Source organism: Anomaloglossus baeobatrachus, chromosome 1 (assembly GCF_048569485.1).
Source record: "Anomaloglossus baeobatrachus isolate aAnoBae1 chromosome 1, aAnoBae1.hap1, whole genome shotgun sequence".
Taxonomy (NCBI): domain Eukaryota; kingdom Metazoa; phylum Chordata; class Amphibia; order Anura; family Aromobatidae; genus Anomaloglossus; species Anomaloglossus baeobatrachus.
In genome coordinates this window covers 845,315,766-845,331,941 of record NC_134353.1, presented here as the reverse complement: position 1 = coordinate 845,331,941, position 16,176 = coordinate 845,315,766, and the positions used below count along the sequence as shown (strand labels likewise).

Sequence of the window (16,176 nt, the reverse complement as noted above, 5' to 3'; positions counted from 1 at the left end):
TGGTACCCCACTATGAACTGAGTACGTACCATTAATAACCACCCTTTGTTTCCTATCACTGAGCCAGTTTTTAACCCAGTTACACATATTTTCCCCTATCCCCATTATTCTCATTTTATGTACCAACCTTTTGTGTGGCACCGTATCAAAAGCTTTTGAAAAGTCCATATACACAACATCCACTGCATTTCCCTGGTCCAGGCTTGAACTTACCTCTTCATAGAAGCTGATCAAATTAGTTTGCAGATTTGCAGATTGCAAATTTGTTAATATGCAGAGCACACTCACTCTACTGACCCGTAGAGTTTTATTTCCATTTTTAACCCCTTCTGAACATTTGCTGTTCATGTACGGATCATGTCAGGAGCAAATGAATCAAAAAGGCTCAGTGACTGAGCCCGTTCATTCCCGAGAGATGAGGTCTGTGCTATACAGCCACCATATGCCTCTAACAGCAGCGAGTGGAGCGGAGCTCTGCCCAATGCTGTTAACCTCTTACATGCTACTGTCATCCTGTGGCTAGTCTTCATCAGAGACTGTGATTTTTTTTTTTACTATATACTGCAGTACAGTTGTGAAGCAATTTATTTACATTAATAGAAGCAATTTGACGATTGGGGGTGCATCTAGGTGGAAAATTGGGGGTGCATTTTATAATCCGATTGTAGCTTACTGGGGGAGTGGCAGGAGTAGAGCAATGCTGCGGGTGTTCTTGCGATACAGGAGCCATCCCCAGTGATTAAAAAACGGATTTTTGTGTACTCACCGTAAAATCGTTTTCTCTTAGCCATCATTGGGGGACACAGGACCATGGGTGTTATGCTGCTTATCCATAGGAGGACACTAAGTAGATGCAAAGATGTTAGCTCCTCCCCTGCAGTATACACCCCCTGGCCCAGCCAGGCTACTTCAGTTTTAGTACACAAGCAGTAGGAGAACAAGTAACAAAAAACGTGAGTGAATACTCATAACAAAAAAGTACTGAGACAGAAAAAAGCTGAGGCCCAACAGGGCAAAAGGGAGGGTGCTGTGTCCCCCAATGATGGCTAAGAGAAAACGATTTTACGGTGAGTACACAAAAATCCGTTTTTCTCTGACGCCTCATTGGGGGACACAGGACCATGGGACGTCCTAAAGCAATCCATGGGTGGGTAAACAATAAACAACGCAACCCAAGGACTAGGAACCAGTCCCAGATAGCCAGGAGCGCCTACTGAGATAGGTACTCCACTATCATTTGCAGAATTTTCCTACCTAGGTTCGCCTCAGCCGAAGCCTGGGTATGGACTCAGTAATGCTTTGAAACAGTATGTAGGCAAGACCAGGTCGCAGCCTTACACCTCTGTTCCACTGAAGCCTGATGCCTAATGGCCCAAGAGGCGCCAACTGCTCGCGTCGAATGAGTCAGCAGCCCACTAGGAATGGGCTTGAGTTGCAAGCGGTAGACCTCCTGGATCACAGAGCGAATCCAGCGAGCCAGCGTTGCCTATGAAGCTGCCTCTCCTTTCTTAGGCCTTTCAAGAATGACGAACAAGGAGTCTATGTTCCTAAAGGGGCGGTCCTAGGTACGTAATATCTGAGAGCCCTCACAAGGTCTAGCGAATATAAAACCCTTTCCACCCCATGGACTGGGTGTGGACAAAAGGAAGTCAGAACAATGTCCTCGTTCATATGAAACGGGGAAGTAACCTTCACAAAAAAATCTGGAAGGTGGCGTAGAACCACCTTGTCCTGATGAAAGATCAGAAAGGATTCGCGGCAAGAGAGTGCTGCCAGTTCCGAAACTTGTCTGATGGATGTAATCGCCACTAAAAATGTTACCTTCCAGGAGAGAAGAGCAAGAGAAGATTCCTTAAGAGGTTCAAAAGGGGACCACTGGATACCGTCCAAAACGAGATTGAGGTCCCATGGGTCCAGCGACCGTTTATACAGGGAAACTAGATGGGAAACACCCTTGAGGACAGTCTTGACTTGCGGATTGCAAGCTAGGCGGTATTGATAGAATATCGAGAGAGATGAAACCTGCCCCTTAAGGGAGCTAAGGGCCAACCCCTTTTGCAACCTGACTGCAAAAAAAAAATTAAAAAAAAAATCAAGAATTCTGGGGATCGCCAGAGGCATAAGTTGGACATTAGATTCCCTGCACTGGGAAAGGAAAGTTTTTCACGTACAATGGTAAAAAACGGGATGAAGGCCGGCTTTCGGGCACTGTACATGGTGGAGATGACTGCAGGAGAGAATCTCGCTCTTGTTAAAGTCCAGGTCTCAATGGCCAGGCCGTCAGCTTCAGGGCTCTGGAGATCTGATGGGAAATGGGCCCTTGGGTCAGAAGGTCTGGGATGCTTGCGAGTCGCCATGAGCAATTGTACTAATTCAGCATACCAGGCGCACCTGGGCTAGTCCGGTGCTATTAGTATCACCGGGACCTCTTCTGCCTTGATCTTCCTGATTACTCGCGGCAGCAGGGGCAGAGGCGAAAAACATGTAAGGCAGACTGAAAAGACTTCAGGAGACTAGAGCATCTGCGCCAATGGACTGTGGATCACGTGACCTGGCTAAGAACGCGGGTACCTTTGCGTTCAACCTTGAGGCCATTAGATCCACGTCTGGTGTACTCCAGTGAGTGCAGATGTGTGGGAACACTTCTGGGTGGAGAAACCACTCTCCGGCAGTCCTTGGCGACTTAGAAGGTCCGCTGCCCAGTTCTCTACTCCCGGTATGTGTACCGCTGAAAACACAGACCCCCGTTGATTCGGCCCAGGTGAGGATCCTGAGGACCTCGAGATAAGCTATCATGCTGCTGGTACCTCCCTGCCGATTGACCTACGCCACAGCTGTTGCATTGTCCAATTGGACCCGAATCAAACAACCTGCTAGCAGAAGAGGGGAATGACCTGAGCGCGAGAAGATCGCACTGATTTTCTGGATGATTTCTGGGAAGGGAAGACTCCTGGGGTGTCCAACGTCCCGAAGCAGTGTGGAGCCAGTACGCTGCTCCCCAGACTAAGAGGCTGACGTCCGTGGTCAGGAGTAGCCAGTCCACTTGGGGGAGAAAAAGTCCTTCTCGATATGGAAGAGGACTGAAGCCTCTAGCAAAGCGCATACCTGATTGAAGGTGTCAGGTGAAAAGTTCGTCCAAGGAAAAGGGGCTCTTGTCCCAGGCAGCTAGAAGCGCAAGCTGCAGTGGGCGGTGGTGTGGCTAAGCGATCAGCACTGCCTCTATAGCCGCCGCTATCCTACCTAGCACTCTCATACTGAATCGTATGGAGCGAGAGGAGTACGTAGAGGGCAGTGTACCGCTTTGTTGTAGAGCAGTTGCCTTGTCTTGAGGGGAAAATATCAAGCCCCGAAGAGTGTCCATGGACATGGCCAGGGACGTGACGGATTTTGACGGGACCGGGGATGATTTGACTGGAGTCAGAAGCCGCCCTAAGCGGGATAGGGTGCCCACAGAGATCTGCACGCTGATTGAGCCCTTGATGAGGAGCTCATCCAAGCAAGGCAGAACAGCCACTCTCCTGGCGTGAAGGGCACTCATAGCGGCCGCCATGACCTTAGTTAAGACCCTTGGTGCTGTGGCAGAGCCGAGGGTAGGGCCACAAATGTAAAATAAAAAAAAAAAGTCCTGAACCGCGAAGCGGAGGAACTTTTGGTGAGCTGGAGCGATGGGTATGTGCAGGTACGCGTCCCTGATAACTAGGGAGGCAAGAAATTCTCCTTCGACCATAAAGGTAATAATGGACCCTATTAAGTCCATTCTGAATCTCCTTATGTGCACGTTTGCTCAGGTGTTAGAGGTCCAGGATGGGACGAACTGACCCATTCTTTTTTGAGGACCACGAGAGGTTGGAATAGAAGGCCTTGAACCTCTCGCCGTCCGGAACAGGTACCATCACCCCCGCCGTTTAGAGGGAGTGGATTGCTGAGGAGAAGACCTTGTGGTGTTTTGGAGCCTTTGGGGGGGGGTTTGAGAGAAAAGACTGACCAGGGGATCGGGTCCAGAATTCACTGTGGTAACCGGAAGACACAGGGTATCACACCCATTTGTGGTCTGAGGCGGCGGCCCAGATGGAGGAGGACGAGACTCCTCGGTCTTTGTCTAGACTGCCAGGACGAGGTGGACTCAAGGAGGGCTGAGAAGGTCGGGCCCTGCGTGTCTAGTAAAAAACATCCTGGGCTAGAGTTGGGGGAGGCAGGTACTCTTTTCCTCCCGTGGCGTCAGACAAAAAAAAGATCCTGTCCAGATGATCGGCAAACCATCGGTCTAGAAAGGAGTACTGTGAGAGGCTTCTTAGAGACAGAGTCTGCTCTCCATTATTGGAACCAGAGGGCCTTACGGATGGCTATGGTATTTGAGGCGGCAATAACTGCGCAGGTAGCAGCTCAGAGGGAGGCCTGCATGAGGTACTCTGCCGCCGCAGCAATGTGAACTGTTACATCTGTGAGGGTCTGAGGGAAACTGTGCAATCACAGCCCATGTGCATCCAGTCAGTGTGACCTTTGCTCCAATTTCCTGTCAGGGAGCCAGTGTGCAAATTCTGACGCCTGCTGGCAGAACTTGTATCAACTCAGACCCTGCCAGAGGGAGTGAGGAAGTTTTCATCTGCTCTGAGCTCTGGAAAAATCGGAATGATCTCACCTCAGCTTCTGTGGAGATGGCAGTCTGATGGAGATGGCAGTCTGATGCCTGGTCACACTTGGTGCAGAACGTGTATCAACTCAGAGCCTGCAAGAGGGGCTGAGGAAGTTTTCATCTGCTCTGGGCTCTGGAAAATCAGTGCCATGAGACCTGTCTTCCAGTGAGTAACAGCCCAGGAGGAGCCCAATGAGGCGTCAGGGAATAATATGTTGGTGGTGCGGGCTTCAAAGAAATGGCACCTGGAGTTGGCATGTGCGCAAAGTGAACTCTCGGTGAGCTGAGAGCTCATCTGTGCATGCGTCGCCTTTGACCCATTGATCTTCCAGCAGCAGACTAAAGTAAACTGGCACCTGGAGGTGGAGCATGCGCAGATGAGATCTCAGCTCTTCATCAAACGGAGAGCTCAATCTACGCACCTGTCAACTCCAGGCACCATTTCTTTCAAGCTTGCACCACTGACATTTTCGTACCGAGGATGGCTCCTGCCTTACAGCGCCCGCAGTATAGCCAAGACAGCCACCGTACCTACTCCACCATCGCCCCTGCCTCCACGTGACCCCGCTCTACCACCACTGCCGCCCTCCCCCGGTAAAATACAACTGTTATTATAAGATGGACTATTTTCACCCAAACTTTTTTTTTTACCATTTATCTGTCTCTAAATTTGAGGTGCGTCTAATAAAACAAAAAATACGGTCTTATGTGGCATCACTGCATCCTTTTCATGGGCAACACTGAAGATCTGACACTGATACAATGTAAAGTAGTCAGTGTACAGCTTGTATAGCTGTGTAAATGTGGTGCCCTCTAAATAACTCAACATTAATGTATAAACCACTGGCAACAAAAGTGACCTAGGATCCTCACCTAGAAGAATCTTCACACATTTCACGTGATTGCCATGGACAGCATATAACAAGGGCGTTCCTCCATTCTGGAAGAAGAAGGTGTAATGGTGGAAAACCCGTGTGATCATTGAACCACATGCATTTTTATTATCTTTTCTGGTGCGGATCTTACCCAGTCGTATTCGTTCACGTCCACTCCACACTCCACCAGCATTTTCACAATATCCGTGTATCCTTTACTACATGCCAGGGACAGAGCACTTTCCCGACCTTTCCCGAGCACTTGAGGATCGGCACCCTACATAAGATAGTAATGGCGGATACTATATCAGCATTTACAAAAGGGCCGGATGCTTTTCTCCCAACAAATGGCGCTGTGGATTATACATAGTGATAGATAATGTATAACTGGTGAACGGTTGAATTTGGTGGACCTGTGTCCCTTTTTCAACCTATGTAACAACGGCATATAATTATTTAGTAAAGTCTACATATATTTTTGGAGCCTCAGTTTTGCCTTTTTGGATCCAAATTATTTTAGAGCTCTTCCCAATTCTTACATTCTGAAGTAGAAACTCCACGATGGCGATCTGTCCGTGAGCTGCGGCCCACATAAGTGGCGTGAATCCTTCTTCGTCCGTTAGGTTGATCACGTTTTCTGGTAGGAAGTTAAAGACAATTTTTTTTTTTTGTTATACTATGTAGGGGATAAGTGCCAGCTCAGTGGATGTTCGACTGATGAGACCCCCACCATACCTCGCCCCCCAACCCACCATTCAGGATCAGAGTAGTATGAATGGAGCAGTGATCACACATGTACGTTGCTGCACCATTCTATGTCTGTGGGGCTGATGGAAAAAGAGTAGAAATGTGCTTCGTTGTGTCCACCCACCATAGACTTTCAGTGGATCTGCAGTGCTTTAATGCCACTCCATTTACAGGGGTTTTCTGAACAAAATTCATGGTTAAAATTGCAAAGTGCTAGTAAAAACAAGCAAATTCTAATACTTTCGACCAGTGAAGGGGCAGCGAGCAAGATTAGTGGACCCACTGGACCACAGGGGGGACCCAAGCTTACCCTTTAGTATCAGTGGCTTAACTAAGCATCTACCGTGAGGTGGATGCCAGGTACCACTCCCAGGGCAGTGACCGGGATTGTGGCAGCCGACCCTCAGGACAGGAGATGGACTCAGATACGAACACAGGTGCAAGCAGGTACTGGCGGGATGACTGAGGCAGACAGGCATGTGGGTATGGACAGGTATGGTGGGCACGGCAGGGAGAGATAGGTATGGGAAGGCAGACTAAGGTACAGGTGACGGACAAAGGGATAACTGACAACTAGCACAGATAGGACACTGACTAACTGAAGGTGTTGCGCAGGCACCTCCCCTAATGGGAGGGTGCCTTAAATACATAGTGCCTCTTGGGGAAATGGCATGCCAGCCCTTAAAAAAGAGGGCCGGTGTGCGCGCACGCTCAAAGTGTATTTCCAGAGAGACTATGGGGCATGCATAGGCTTCGGAGAGAGAGGGAGACGGACGAGCACATGTGCGGCTGCAAAGCTGAGGGGGAGGATGCAACCTGTCAGTGGTGGTCGATAGGCATGCTGGCGCCAAACAAATTTGCAATTTACTTGTTGCTAAAAATCCTCTCTTCTCAAAAGGAGAGATTTTGAAATGTATTGTTTACTGATAACCAATTTGCTAAGCAAAGACGGCAGAGCTGAGGATCTCTTTTCTATAGAGCTTGTAAGTGCTGTTCTAAAGCATGCCAGGATCGCCGGATCTGGCCAAAAATAACGCTACCTCTGCCTAAACCATTGACTTAAAAGTCAAACAGAAGGTATCGTGTTTATCCTGCGCTATCTGGATTTTAAATAGCTGTTAATCAGGAGCACAGTGCCCCGCAAACAGCTAGAAGCTGGCGGACAGGGGAACGGTGCATATCCAAAGATAGATAAGCCACTAAAGGGGGTAAATGGAGGAGCAGCGTCACAATTTGAGAAATGGTGAGTGGTCGCAATAAGTTTACTGGTCAGCAATGAGCTTTATGCATTACCTTGTTCAAGACGACTTGCCAGATACACCATCTCCCCCTGAGCAGCCAACTGGTGAACAGACAGAGCTGAGCAAGAGACAGAAAGATGGGAGAATTATACTTCTGGATGGATTATCTGCACCTTTACATGGATTATAACATCTCATTAGTAATAGTGTAGATCCTGAAATAAACAGGCGCACCTGCCGAGCAACACGGCAGCAGGGGGTACGGCGTGAGGAGGTGCAGAGCAGTGTACTTACAGTTCACCAGCAGGGGCGTAGTGGACACCTCGTTGCCTCGGTGCTTGTTTGTCAGTGTGGTGGACTGCTTGATAGGAGAGAAATGTTTGGTAGTGGATGGGGTGTACACATGGCGGACCTGGATACCGGGGGACGGCGAGGTGTGGATATTACATTCAGCTGGAAAGTAGAAGAAATGGCATCATTGATAAAAAGCATGTTTAATGAGAAAAGACGACTGTTAAAAGGAAAATATATTATCAAAAAAAATGACCAAATGTGCAAAGTAGTGTTTTTTTTTTTGTAACTAGACTGTTACATGAAACATACTCTTGCTAATTTCACATTGGCCAATGAAGGTATTTGTCAAAAGGAGGTTTTTACAAACATCGCTGACTGTCATAGTGGCATCACTGATTCTGGCACTCTGCCTGCTAACTTGACTGATGTTTGTGATCAGCACAGGGAGACTCGGGTGTTGACCAACAGACTTGTAGTTCATAGGCAGGCTAGCAAGAGTTAATCTCTGCTGGGCTGCTTGTTAGTCTTCTTTGATCAGATGCTGTGGGAGAGTCAGTCAGCAAAGCTGCTCTGATCAACAAGAAAGAATGAGTGATCAGACTGCTGATCCTTATAGTCCCCTAGGGGACCTAGTAAAATAAAATATAAATAAAATACAAGTGGAAAAAAAAGTTTTAAAAAATGTAAAAAAAACCCCCTAAAAGTTCAAATCACCCTTCATTCGCCCCTTTCAAAATTATTAAAGGGTTAAAAAAATAAAAAATACACACACATTTGGTATTGCCTCGTTCAGAAACGGGGCCAATCTATGAAAAAAGAGAATTTTGTTACTTACCGTAAATTCTTTTTCTTATAGTTCCGTATTGGGAGACCCAGACCATGGGTGTTTAGCTTCTGCCTCCGGAGGACACACAAAGTACTACACTTAAAAGTGTAGCTCCTCCCTCTGAGCTTATACACCCCCTGGTAGCCAGTCCTAGCCAGTTTAGTGCAAAAGCTGAAGGAGAATAGCCACCCACAAGTAGAACCGAGTAAGAACCAGAACAACCGGAGACTCTGTCCACGACAACAGCCGGTGATAACACACGGAACAAGAAGATTGCCAACAGGCAACAGGGAGGGAGCTGGGTCTCCCAATACGGAACTATAAGAAAAAGAATTTACGGTAAGTAACAAAATTCTCTTTTTCTTTATCGTTCCTTTGGGAGACCCAGACCATGGGACGCTCCAAAGCTGTCCCTGGGTGGGAATAAACAGAAAAAACTAAGAAGTAGGCGGAGCATAACTTCACAAGTGGGCGACAGCCGCCTGAAGGATGCGTCTGCCCAAGCTCGCATCTGCCGAAGCATGAGCATGCACTTGGTAGTGCTTCGAAAAGGTATGCAGGCTAGCCCAAGTGGCAGCCTGACAGAATTGTTGAGCCGTAGCCTGGTGCCTAAAAGCCCAAGAGGCACCGACAGCTCTGGTCGAGTGTGCTTTGATCCCCGGCGGGGGAGGCACCTGAGCACTCTGGTAGGCGTCCGAAAGGGTCGATCTAATCCAACGGGCCAAGGTCGGCTTAGAAGCAGAGAGACCCTTGCGCCGCCCTGTGGTTAGCACAAAAAGAGAGGTGCACCGCCTAAGCGCAGCGGTGCGAGACACATAGATCCGGAGAGCACGCACCAGTTCTAGAGTATGCAGCGCTTTCTCAAAGCGATGAACAGGGGCCGGACAGAAGGAAGGCAAGGAAATATCCTGGTTAAGGTGGAAGGGAGAGACCACCTTAGGAAGAAAGTCCGGGGTCGGACGGAGAACTACCTTGTCTTGGTGAAAAAACAAAAAAGGTGACTCCGAGGAGAGCGCAGCCAAATCAGAGACTCTCCTGAGAGAAGTTATGGCAACTAGAAAGTCCACCTTTTGAGAAAGACGATACAAAGAAACCTCCCTAAGGGGCTCGAAAGGGGGTTTCTGCAATACCGTGAGGACCAAGTTAAGGTCCCAGGGATCCAAGGGCCGCCGATAAGGCGGAATGATGTGAGACGCACCTTGCATGAAGGTGCGGACCTGAGCCAGCCGGGCGAGACGCCGCTGGAACAGCACTGATAGAGCTGAGACTTGTCCCTTGAGAGAGTTGAGGGACAGTCCTAGCTGCAGACCGGACTGTAAAAAAGACAGAAGGGTCGGCAACGAGAATGGCCAAGGAGAATGGCCGGAAGAGCGACACCAGGACAGGAAAATTTTCCAAGTCCTGTGATAGATCTTGACGGAGGAAGACTTACGGGCCCGAGTCATAGTGGAGATGACTTCAGGAGGAATACCAGAAGCCGTCAAAATCCAGGACTCAAGAGCCACGCCGTCAATTTGAGTGCCGCAGAATTTGGGCAGAAAAACGGACCTTGCGAGAGCAGGTCTGGACGGTCCGGAAGATGCCACGGCATTTCCACGGACAGTTGGAGCAGGTCCGGATACCAAGCTCGCTTGGGCCAGTCCGGTGCAATGAGAATGACTCGACGGCCCTCCATTCTGATCTTGCGCAGGACTCTGGGCAAGAGAGCTAGAGGGGGAAACACGTAGGACAGACGAAACTGGGACCAGTCTTGAACCAGAGCGTCCGCGGCGAAGGCCTGAGGATCGTGAGAGCGAGCCATGTAAACCGGAACCTTGTTGTTGTGACGGGATGCCATTAGGTCCACGTCCGGAGTGCCCCACTTGCGGCAGATTGACTGAAACACTGCCGGGTGCAGGGACCACTCGCCACCGTCCACGGATTGACGGCTGAGATAATCTGCCTCACAGTTTTCTACGCCAGGGATGTGGACTGCGGATATGGTGGACTTGGAGTCCTCCGCCCATTGAAGAATGCGTTGGACCTCCAACATTGCCAGGCGGCTGCGTGTCCCGCCTTGGTGATTGATGTAGGCAACCGCTGTCGCGTTGTCTGACTGGACTCGAATGTGCCTGCCCGCCAACAGGTGGTGAAAGGCTAGGAGAGCTAGAAGCACAGCTCTGGTTTCCAGCACATTGATTGAAAGGACTGACTCGGACGGAGTCCAAGTGCCCTGTGCTCTGTGGTGGAGATGTACCGCTCCCCAGCCGGATAGGCTGGCATCCGTGGTGAGAATCACCCAGGACGGAGTCAGGAAGGAGCGCCCTTGGGACAGGGAGAGGGGTCGAAGCCACCACTGAAGGGAGCTCCTGGTCCGTGGCGACAGAGCCACTAACCTCTGTAAGGAGGAAGGCCGCTTGTCCCAACAGCGGAGAATGTCCAGCTGCAGAGGACGCAGATGGAACTGGGCAAAGGGAACCGCTTCCATGGAGGCCACCATTTGACCCAGCACCTGCATCAGACGCCTGAGGGTATAACGGCGGGGCCTCAGGAGAGAGCGCACCGCCAACCGGAGTGACAGCTGTTTGTCTAAGGGCAACTTCACAAGTGCCGGCAAAGTCTCGAACTGCATCCCTAAGTACGTGAGACTCTGGGTCGGAGTCAGAGTGGATTTAGGAAGATTGACAATCCACCCGAATTGGGCTAGGGTGGCGAGAGTGAGCGAAACACTCCGCTGACAGTCTGCGCTGGATGTACCCTTGACCAGAAGGTCGTCCAGATAAGGAAGCACTGCTAACCCCTGGAGGTGCAGGACCGCAATCACTGCCGCCATGACCTTGGTGAATACCCGAGGGGCCGTGTCTAACCTGAAGGGGAGAGCCACGAATTGGAAATGATCCTCTCCTATCGCAAAACGTAACCAACGCTGATGTGACACTGCGATTGGCACATGTAGATAGGCATCTCTGATGTCGATGGACGCCAGGAACTCCCCTTGGGTCATAGAGGCAATGACTGATCGCAGAGACTCCATGCGAAAATGCCGCACCCGGACATGCTTGTTGAGAAGCTTGAGATCCAGGATGGGCCGGAAGGTACCGTCCTTTTTCGGAACTAGGAAGAGATTTGAGTAAAAACCTCTGAACCGTTCCTGAGCGGGAACTGGGACAATCACTCCGTTTGCCTGCAAGGACGCCACGGCCTGCGAGAAGGCGGCGGCCTTGGAGCAGGGGGGAGTTGAGAGAAAAAATCTGTTTGGAGGGCTGGAAGAGAATTCTATCCTGTAGCCTCTTCTGTGGACGCGCTTTTGGGAGCCAGTTGGATTTCTGATCCTTGGCTGAGTTAGCGGACGAGGCGGAAGGCTTAGAGGATGACCAGTTGGAGGAACGAAAGGAACGAAACCTCGATTGATTCCTACCCTGGGCAGGTTTCCTGGTCTTGGTTTGTGGCATGGAAGTACTCTTCCCGCCAGTAGCTTCTTTAATGATTTCATCCAGCTGTTCACCAAACAGCCGTGAACCAGCAAAAGGGAGCCCAGCAAGAAGAAGAAAGAAGAAGCATCTGCCTTCCACTCTCGAAGCCACAAAATCCTGCGGATAACAAGAGAATTAGCTGAAGCCACCGCAGTGCGGTGAGCAGCCTCTAGCATGGCAGACATGGCATAGGATGAAAAAGCTGAAGCCTGAGCAGTTAAGATAACCATCTCAGGCATAGATTCCTTGGTGAGGGAATGCATCTCCTCTAGAGAAGCAGAGATGGCTTTGAGGGCCCACACTGCTGCAAAAGTCGGGGAAAACGCGGCCCCCACAGCTTCATACACAGATTTGGCCAGAAGGTCAATCTGACGGTCAGTGGAATCCTTAAGTGAGGTGCCGTCAGCCACCGACACAACGGTCCAGGCTGAGAGCCTAGACACCGGAGGGTCCACCTTTGGGGAGTGAGACCACTCCTTGACCACCTCAGGTGGAAATGGAAACCGGTCATCAGAACCACGCTTTGGAAAGCGTTTGTCAGGGCAGGCCCTGGGTTTGGTCACAGCGGTCTGAAAACTGGAGTGGTTAAAGAACACACTCTTCACTCTCTTAGGCGAGGTAAACTGATGTTTTTCTGCCAAAGAGAGTTGCTCCTCTGATACTGGCGGATTGAGATCCAGCACAGAATTAATAGAAGCAATCAAATCACTAAGATCTGAGAAATAGATGGGATACATAGCCTCCGAGCCCCCAGTGAGGGCATCCTCCTCATCTAGAGAGTCAGCTCTTGAGACAGAGCCGTGGGATGGGGAGGGGGAGGAAACCCTGCGCCTTCTCTTAGAAGGACGGGGTCTGGGATCAGATGATGAATCCTCCGTGAGCTCCGATGGACGGAGGACAGAGGATAGGAGTCCTCTGTCAAGAGTATTAGAGGCACCCTGTGAGGGGGGCTGATGCATATTCATCAAAGTCCTGGACAAAAGCCCCATGGACTCAGCAAATGACTGGGATATGGACCTAGAAAAGGACTCTACCCAGGCCGGGGGTTCAATCACAGGTGCAGCAGCAGCCTGAGAGACCATGCTGCTGGAGTGGGGGCTTTGCAGAGAATGAACCCCAGGGAGAATATACAGAGGTCCACAACCGGAGACCGGCTGTGGCTTACCAGACCGCTGAGCGCGGTGTTGTGTGCCCTCCAGATCCCGAAGCCCGGTCCCCCAGTCGCAGCACCTCAGCAGAGATGCAGAATGCAGGATGTCCCAGAGCAGAGTGAACTCTGCCTGAGAAGAGGGCATTCCTATAAAAGAGCGGGAACTGGAGGGCTATAGAGACCTGCAGGGAAGGAGGGACGCCCCAGCAGTGGGGAGTGTCCCTCCCCTGTGTAGAACGGCCGCCGGTGAGGAGCCGAACCTGTCCCTCTGCATGAGTGACATGCGAGGGCAGGAAAATGAAAATAGGCCTCCGGCGAAGCCAGGGCCTAAATTTAAGCGGCGAGGCCGACAAGCAGGCACCATCGGCGCGGTTCTCAGTCAAAAGCTAGAGAACCCGCCGGAAAAGTTAAAAACAATCACATACAGCATACTCTCCCCTTACAATAAAGAACCGGGACCCCCAACATAAACGTCTCAGGTACTTAGCTGCTGAGACGCAGGGCCATGTCCCTGGGGATGAGTGCTCCGGTCCAACAGAATCCTCAAGGGGCTGTGGATGGAGACCGGACTCCTGCCAGGCATGGAGAACGTGCTGGCTCCCACTTCAAGCCAGAGCCCAGAAGGGATGGTGAAGGAGCGCGGCATGTAAGGCTGCAGCCTTGTAAATCAACCTTAACAACACAGTGGGGTGAGAAGGGACATGCCGGGGGTCCAGACATGGACCCGCTTTTCTTCAAACTCTTTCCAAAAGTCAAACAAATCAGATGAGAATGCATGTGTGGATGTATTCCTCCTGACACAAAGCAATAAACTGGCTAGGACTGGCTACCAGGGGGTGTATAAGCTCAGAGGGAGGAGCTACACTTTTAAGTGTAGTACTTTGTGTGTCCTCCGGAGGCAGAAGCTAAACACCCATGGTCTGGGTCTCCCAAAGGAACGATAAAGAAATATAAAATCAATTATTCTAATCAGTAAATGGCGTAGCGGCAAAAAAATTCCAAACGCCAAAATTACATTTTTTGGTTGCCGCTGATTTTGCGTAAAATGTGATAACAGGCGATCAAAATGGCGCTTCTTGGCAAAAAAAGGGTACTGTTAACAATGTCAGCTCAAGACGCAAAAAAATAAGCTGCCAATGAGCCCCATATCCTTAAAAATGAGAACGCTACAGATCACGGAAAATGGCACAAAAAGTGCGCCTTTTTTGAGACAAACTTCTGAATATTTTTTAACCCCTTAGATAAAAGTAAACCTAGAAATGTTTGGTGTCTACGAAATCACACCGACCTCAGGCATCACACCAAGACATCAGTTTTACCATAACACTGCATAAACTATCCCAAAAACAATCTTTTTTTTTAACTTGGAATTTTTTTCCGTCTTCCAGTACACTATATGGTAAAACTTATGGTTTCATTTAAAAGTGAACTCGTCCCGCAAAAAGAAGGGAATTTTGTTTACTTACCGTAAATTCCTTTTCTTCTAGCTCCAATTGGGAGACCCAGACAATTGGGTGTATAGGCTATGCCTCCGGAGGCCGCACAAAGTATTACACTTAAAAGTGTTAAGCCCCTCCCCTTCTGCCTATACACCCCCCGTGCTCCCACGGGCTCCTCAGTTTTGGTGCAAAAGCAAGAAGGAGGAAAAAGAATTATAAACTGGTTTAAAGTAACTTCAATCCGAAGGAATATCGGAGAACTGAAACCATTCAACATGAACAACATGTGTACACAAAAAAACAGGGGCGGGCGCTGGGTCTCCCAATTGGAGCTAGAAGAAAAGGAATTTACGGTAAGTAAACAAAATTCCCTTCTTCTTTGTCGCTCCATTGGGAGACCCAGACAATTGGGACGTCCAAAAGCAGTCCCTGGGTGGGTAAAATAATACCTCGTAAGAGAGCCGTAAAACGGCCTCTTCCTACAGGTGGGCAACCGCCGCCTGAAGGACTCGTCTACCTAGGCTGGCATCCGCCGAAGCATAGGTATGTACCTGATAGTGTTTCGTGAAAGTGTGCAGGCTCGACCAGGTAGCCGCCTGACACACCTGCTGAGCCGTAGCCTGGTGCCTCAAAGCCCAGGACGCGCCCACGGCTCTGGTAGAATGGGCCTTCAGCCCTGAGGGAACCGGAAGCCCAGCCGAACGGTAGGCTTCGAGAATTGGCTCCTTGATCCACCGAGCCAAGGTTGATTTGGAAGCCTGTGACCCTTTACGCTGGCCAGCGACAAGGACAAAGAGTGCATCCGAGCGGCGCAGGGGCGCCGTACGAGAAATGTAGAGTCTGAGTGCTCTCACCAGATCTAACAAGTGCAAATCCTTTTCACATTGGTGAACTGGATGAGGACAAAAAGAAGGTAAGGAGATATCCTGATTGAGATGAAAGGGGGATACCACCTTAGGGAGAAATTCCGGAACCGGACGCAGAACCACCTTGTCCTGGTGAAAAACCAGGAAAGGGGCTTTGCATGACAGCGCTGCTAGCTCAGACACTCTCCGAAGTGAAGTGACTGCTACTAGAAAAACCACTTTCTGCGAAAGGCGTGAGAGAGAAATATCTCTCATTGGCTCGAATGGTGGTTTCTGAAGAACCAGCAGCACCCTGTTCAGATCCCAGGGTTCTAACGGCCGCTTGTAAGGAGGAACGATGTGACAAACCCCCTGCAGGAACGTGCGTACCTGTGGAAGTCTGGCTAGGCGCTTCTGGAAAAACACAGAGAGCGCTGAGACTTGTCCCTTAAGGGAGCCGAGCGACAAACCCTTGTCCAGTCCAGATTGAAGGAAGGACAGAAAAGTGGGCAAGGCAAAAGGCCAGGGAGAAAAACCCTGAGCAGAGCACCACGACAGGAAAATTTTCCACGTCCTGTGGTAGATCTTGGCGGACGTTGGTTTCCTAGCCTGTCTCATAGTGGCAATGACGTCTTGAGATAACCCTGAAGACGCTAGGATCCAGGACTCAATGG

General features: G+C 50.1%; 1 protein-coding gene across 1 annotated transcript in view; it reads right to left on the bottom strand.

Moving 5' to 3' along the window:
- ANKRA2 (ankyrin repeat family A member 2) overlaps positions 1–16,176 on the bottom strand; it is a 60,927-nt gene that overhangs the window by 28,026 nt on the left and 16,725 nt on the right. The window contains exons 3-7 of the mRNA XM_075325183.1: positions 7,791–7,949; positions 7,549–7,614; positions 6,048–6,145; positions 5,660–5,785; positions 5,507–5,573 (exon numbers count right to left, since the gene is read on the bottom strand). Of these exons, the coding sequence (XP_075181298.1) occupies positions 5,507–5,573; positions 5,660–5,785; positions 6,048–6,145; positions 7,549–7,614; positions 7,791–7,949 (516 nt within the window). The remainder of the gene's footprint in view (positions 1–5,506; positions 5,574–5,659; positions 5,786–6,047; positions 6,146–7,548; positions 7,615–7,790; positions 7,950–16,176) is intronic.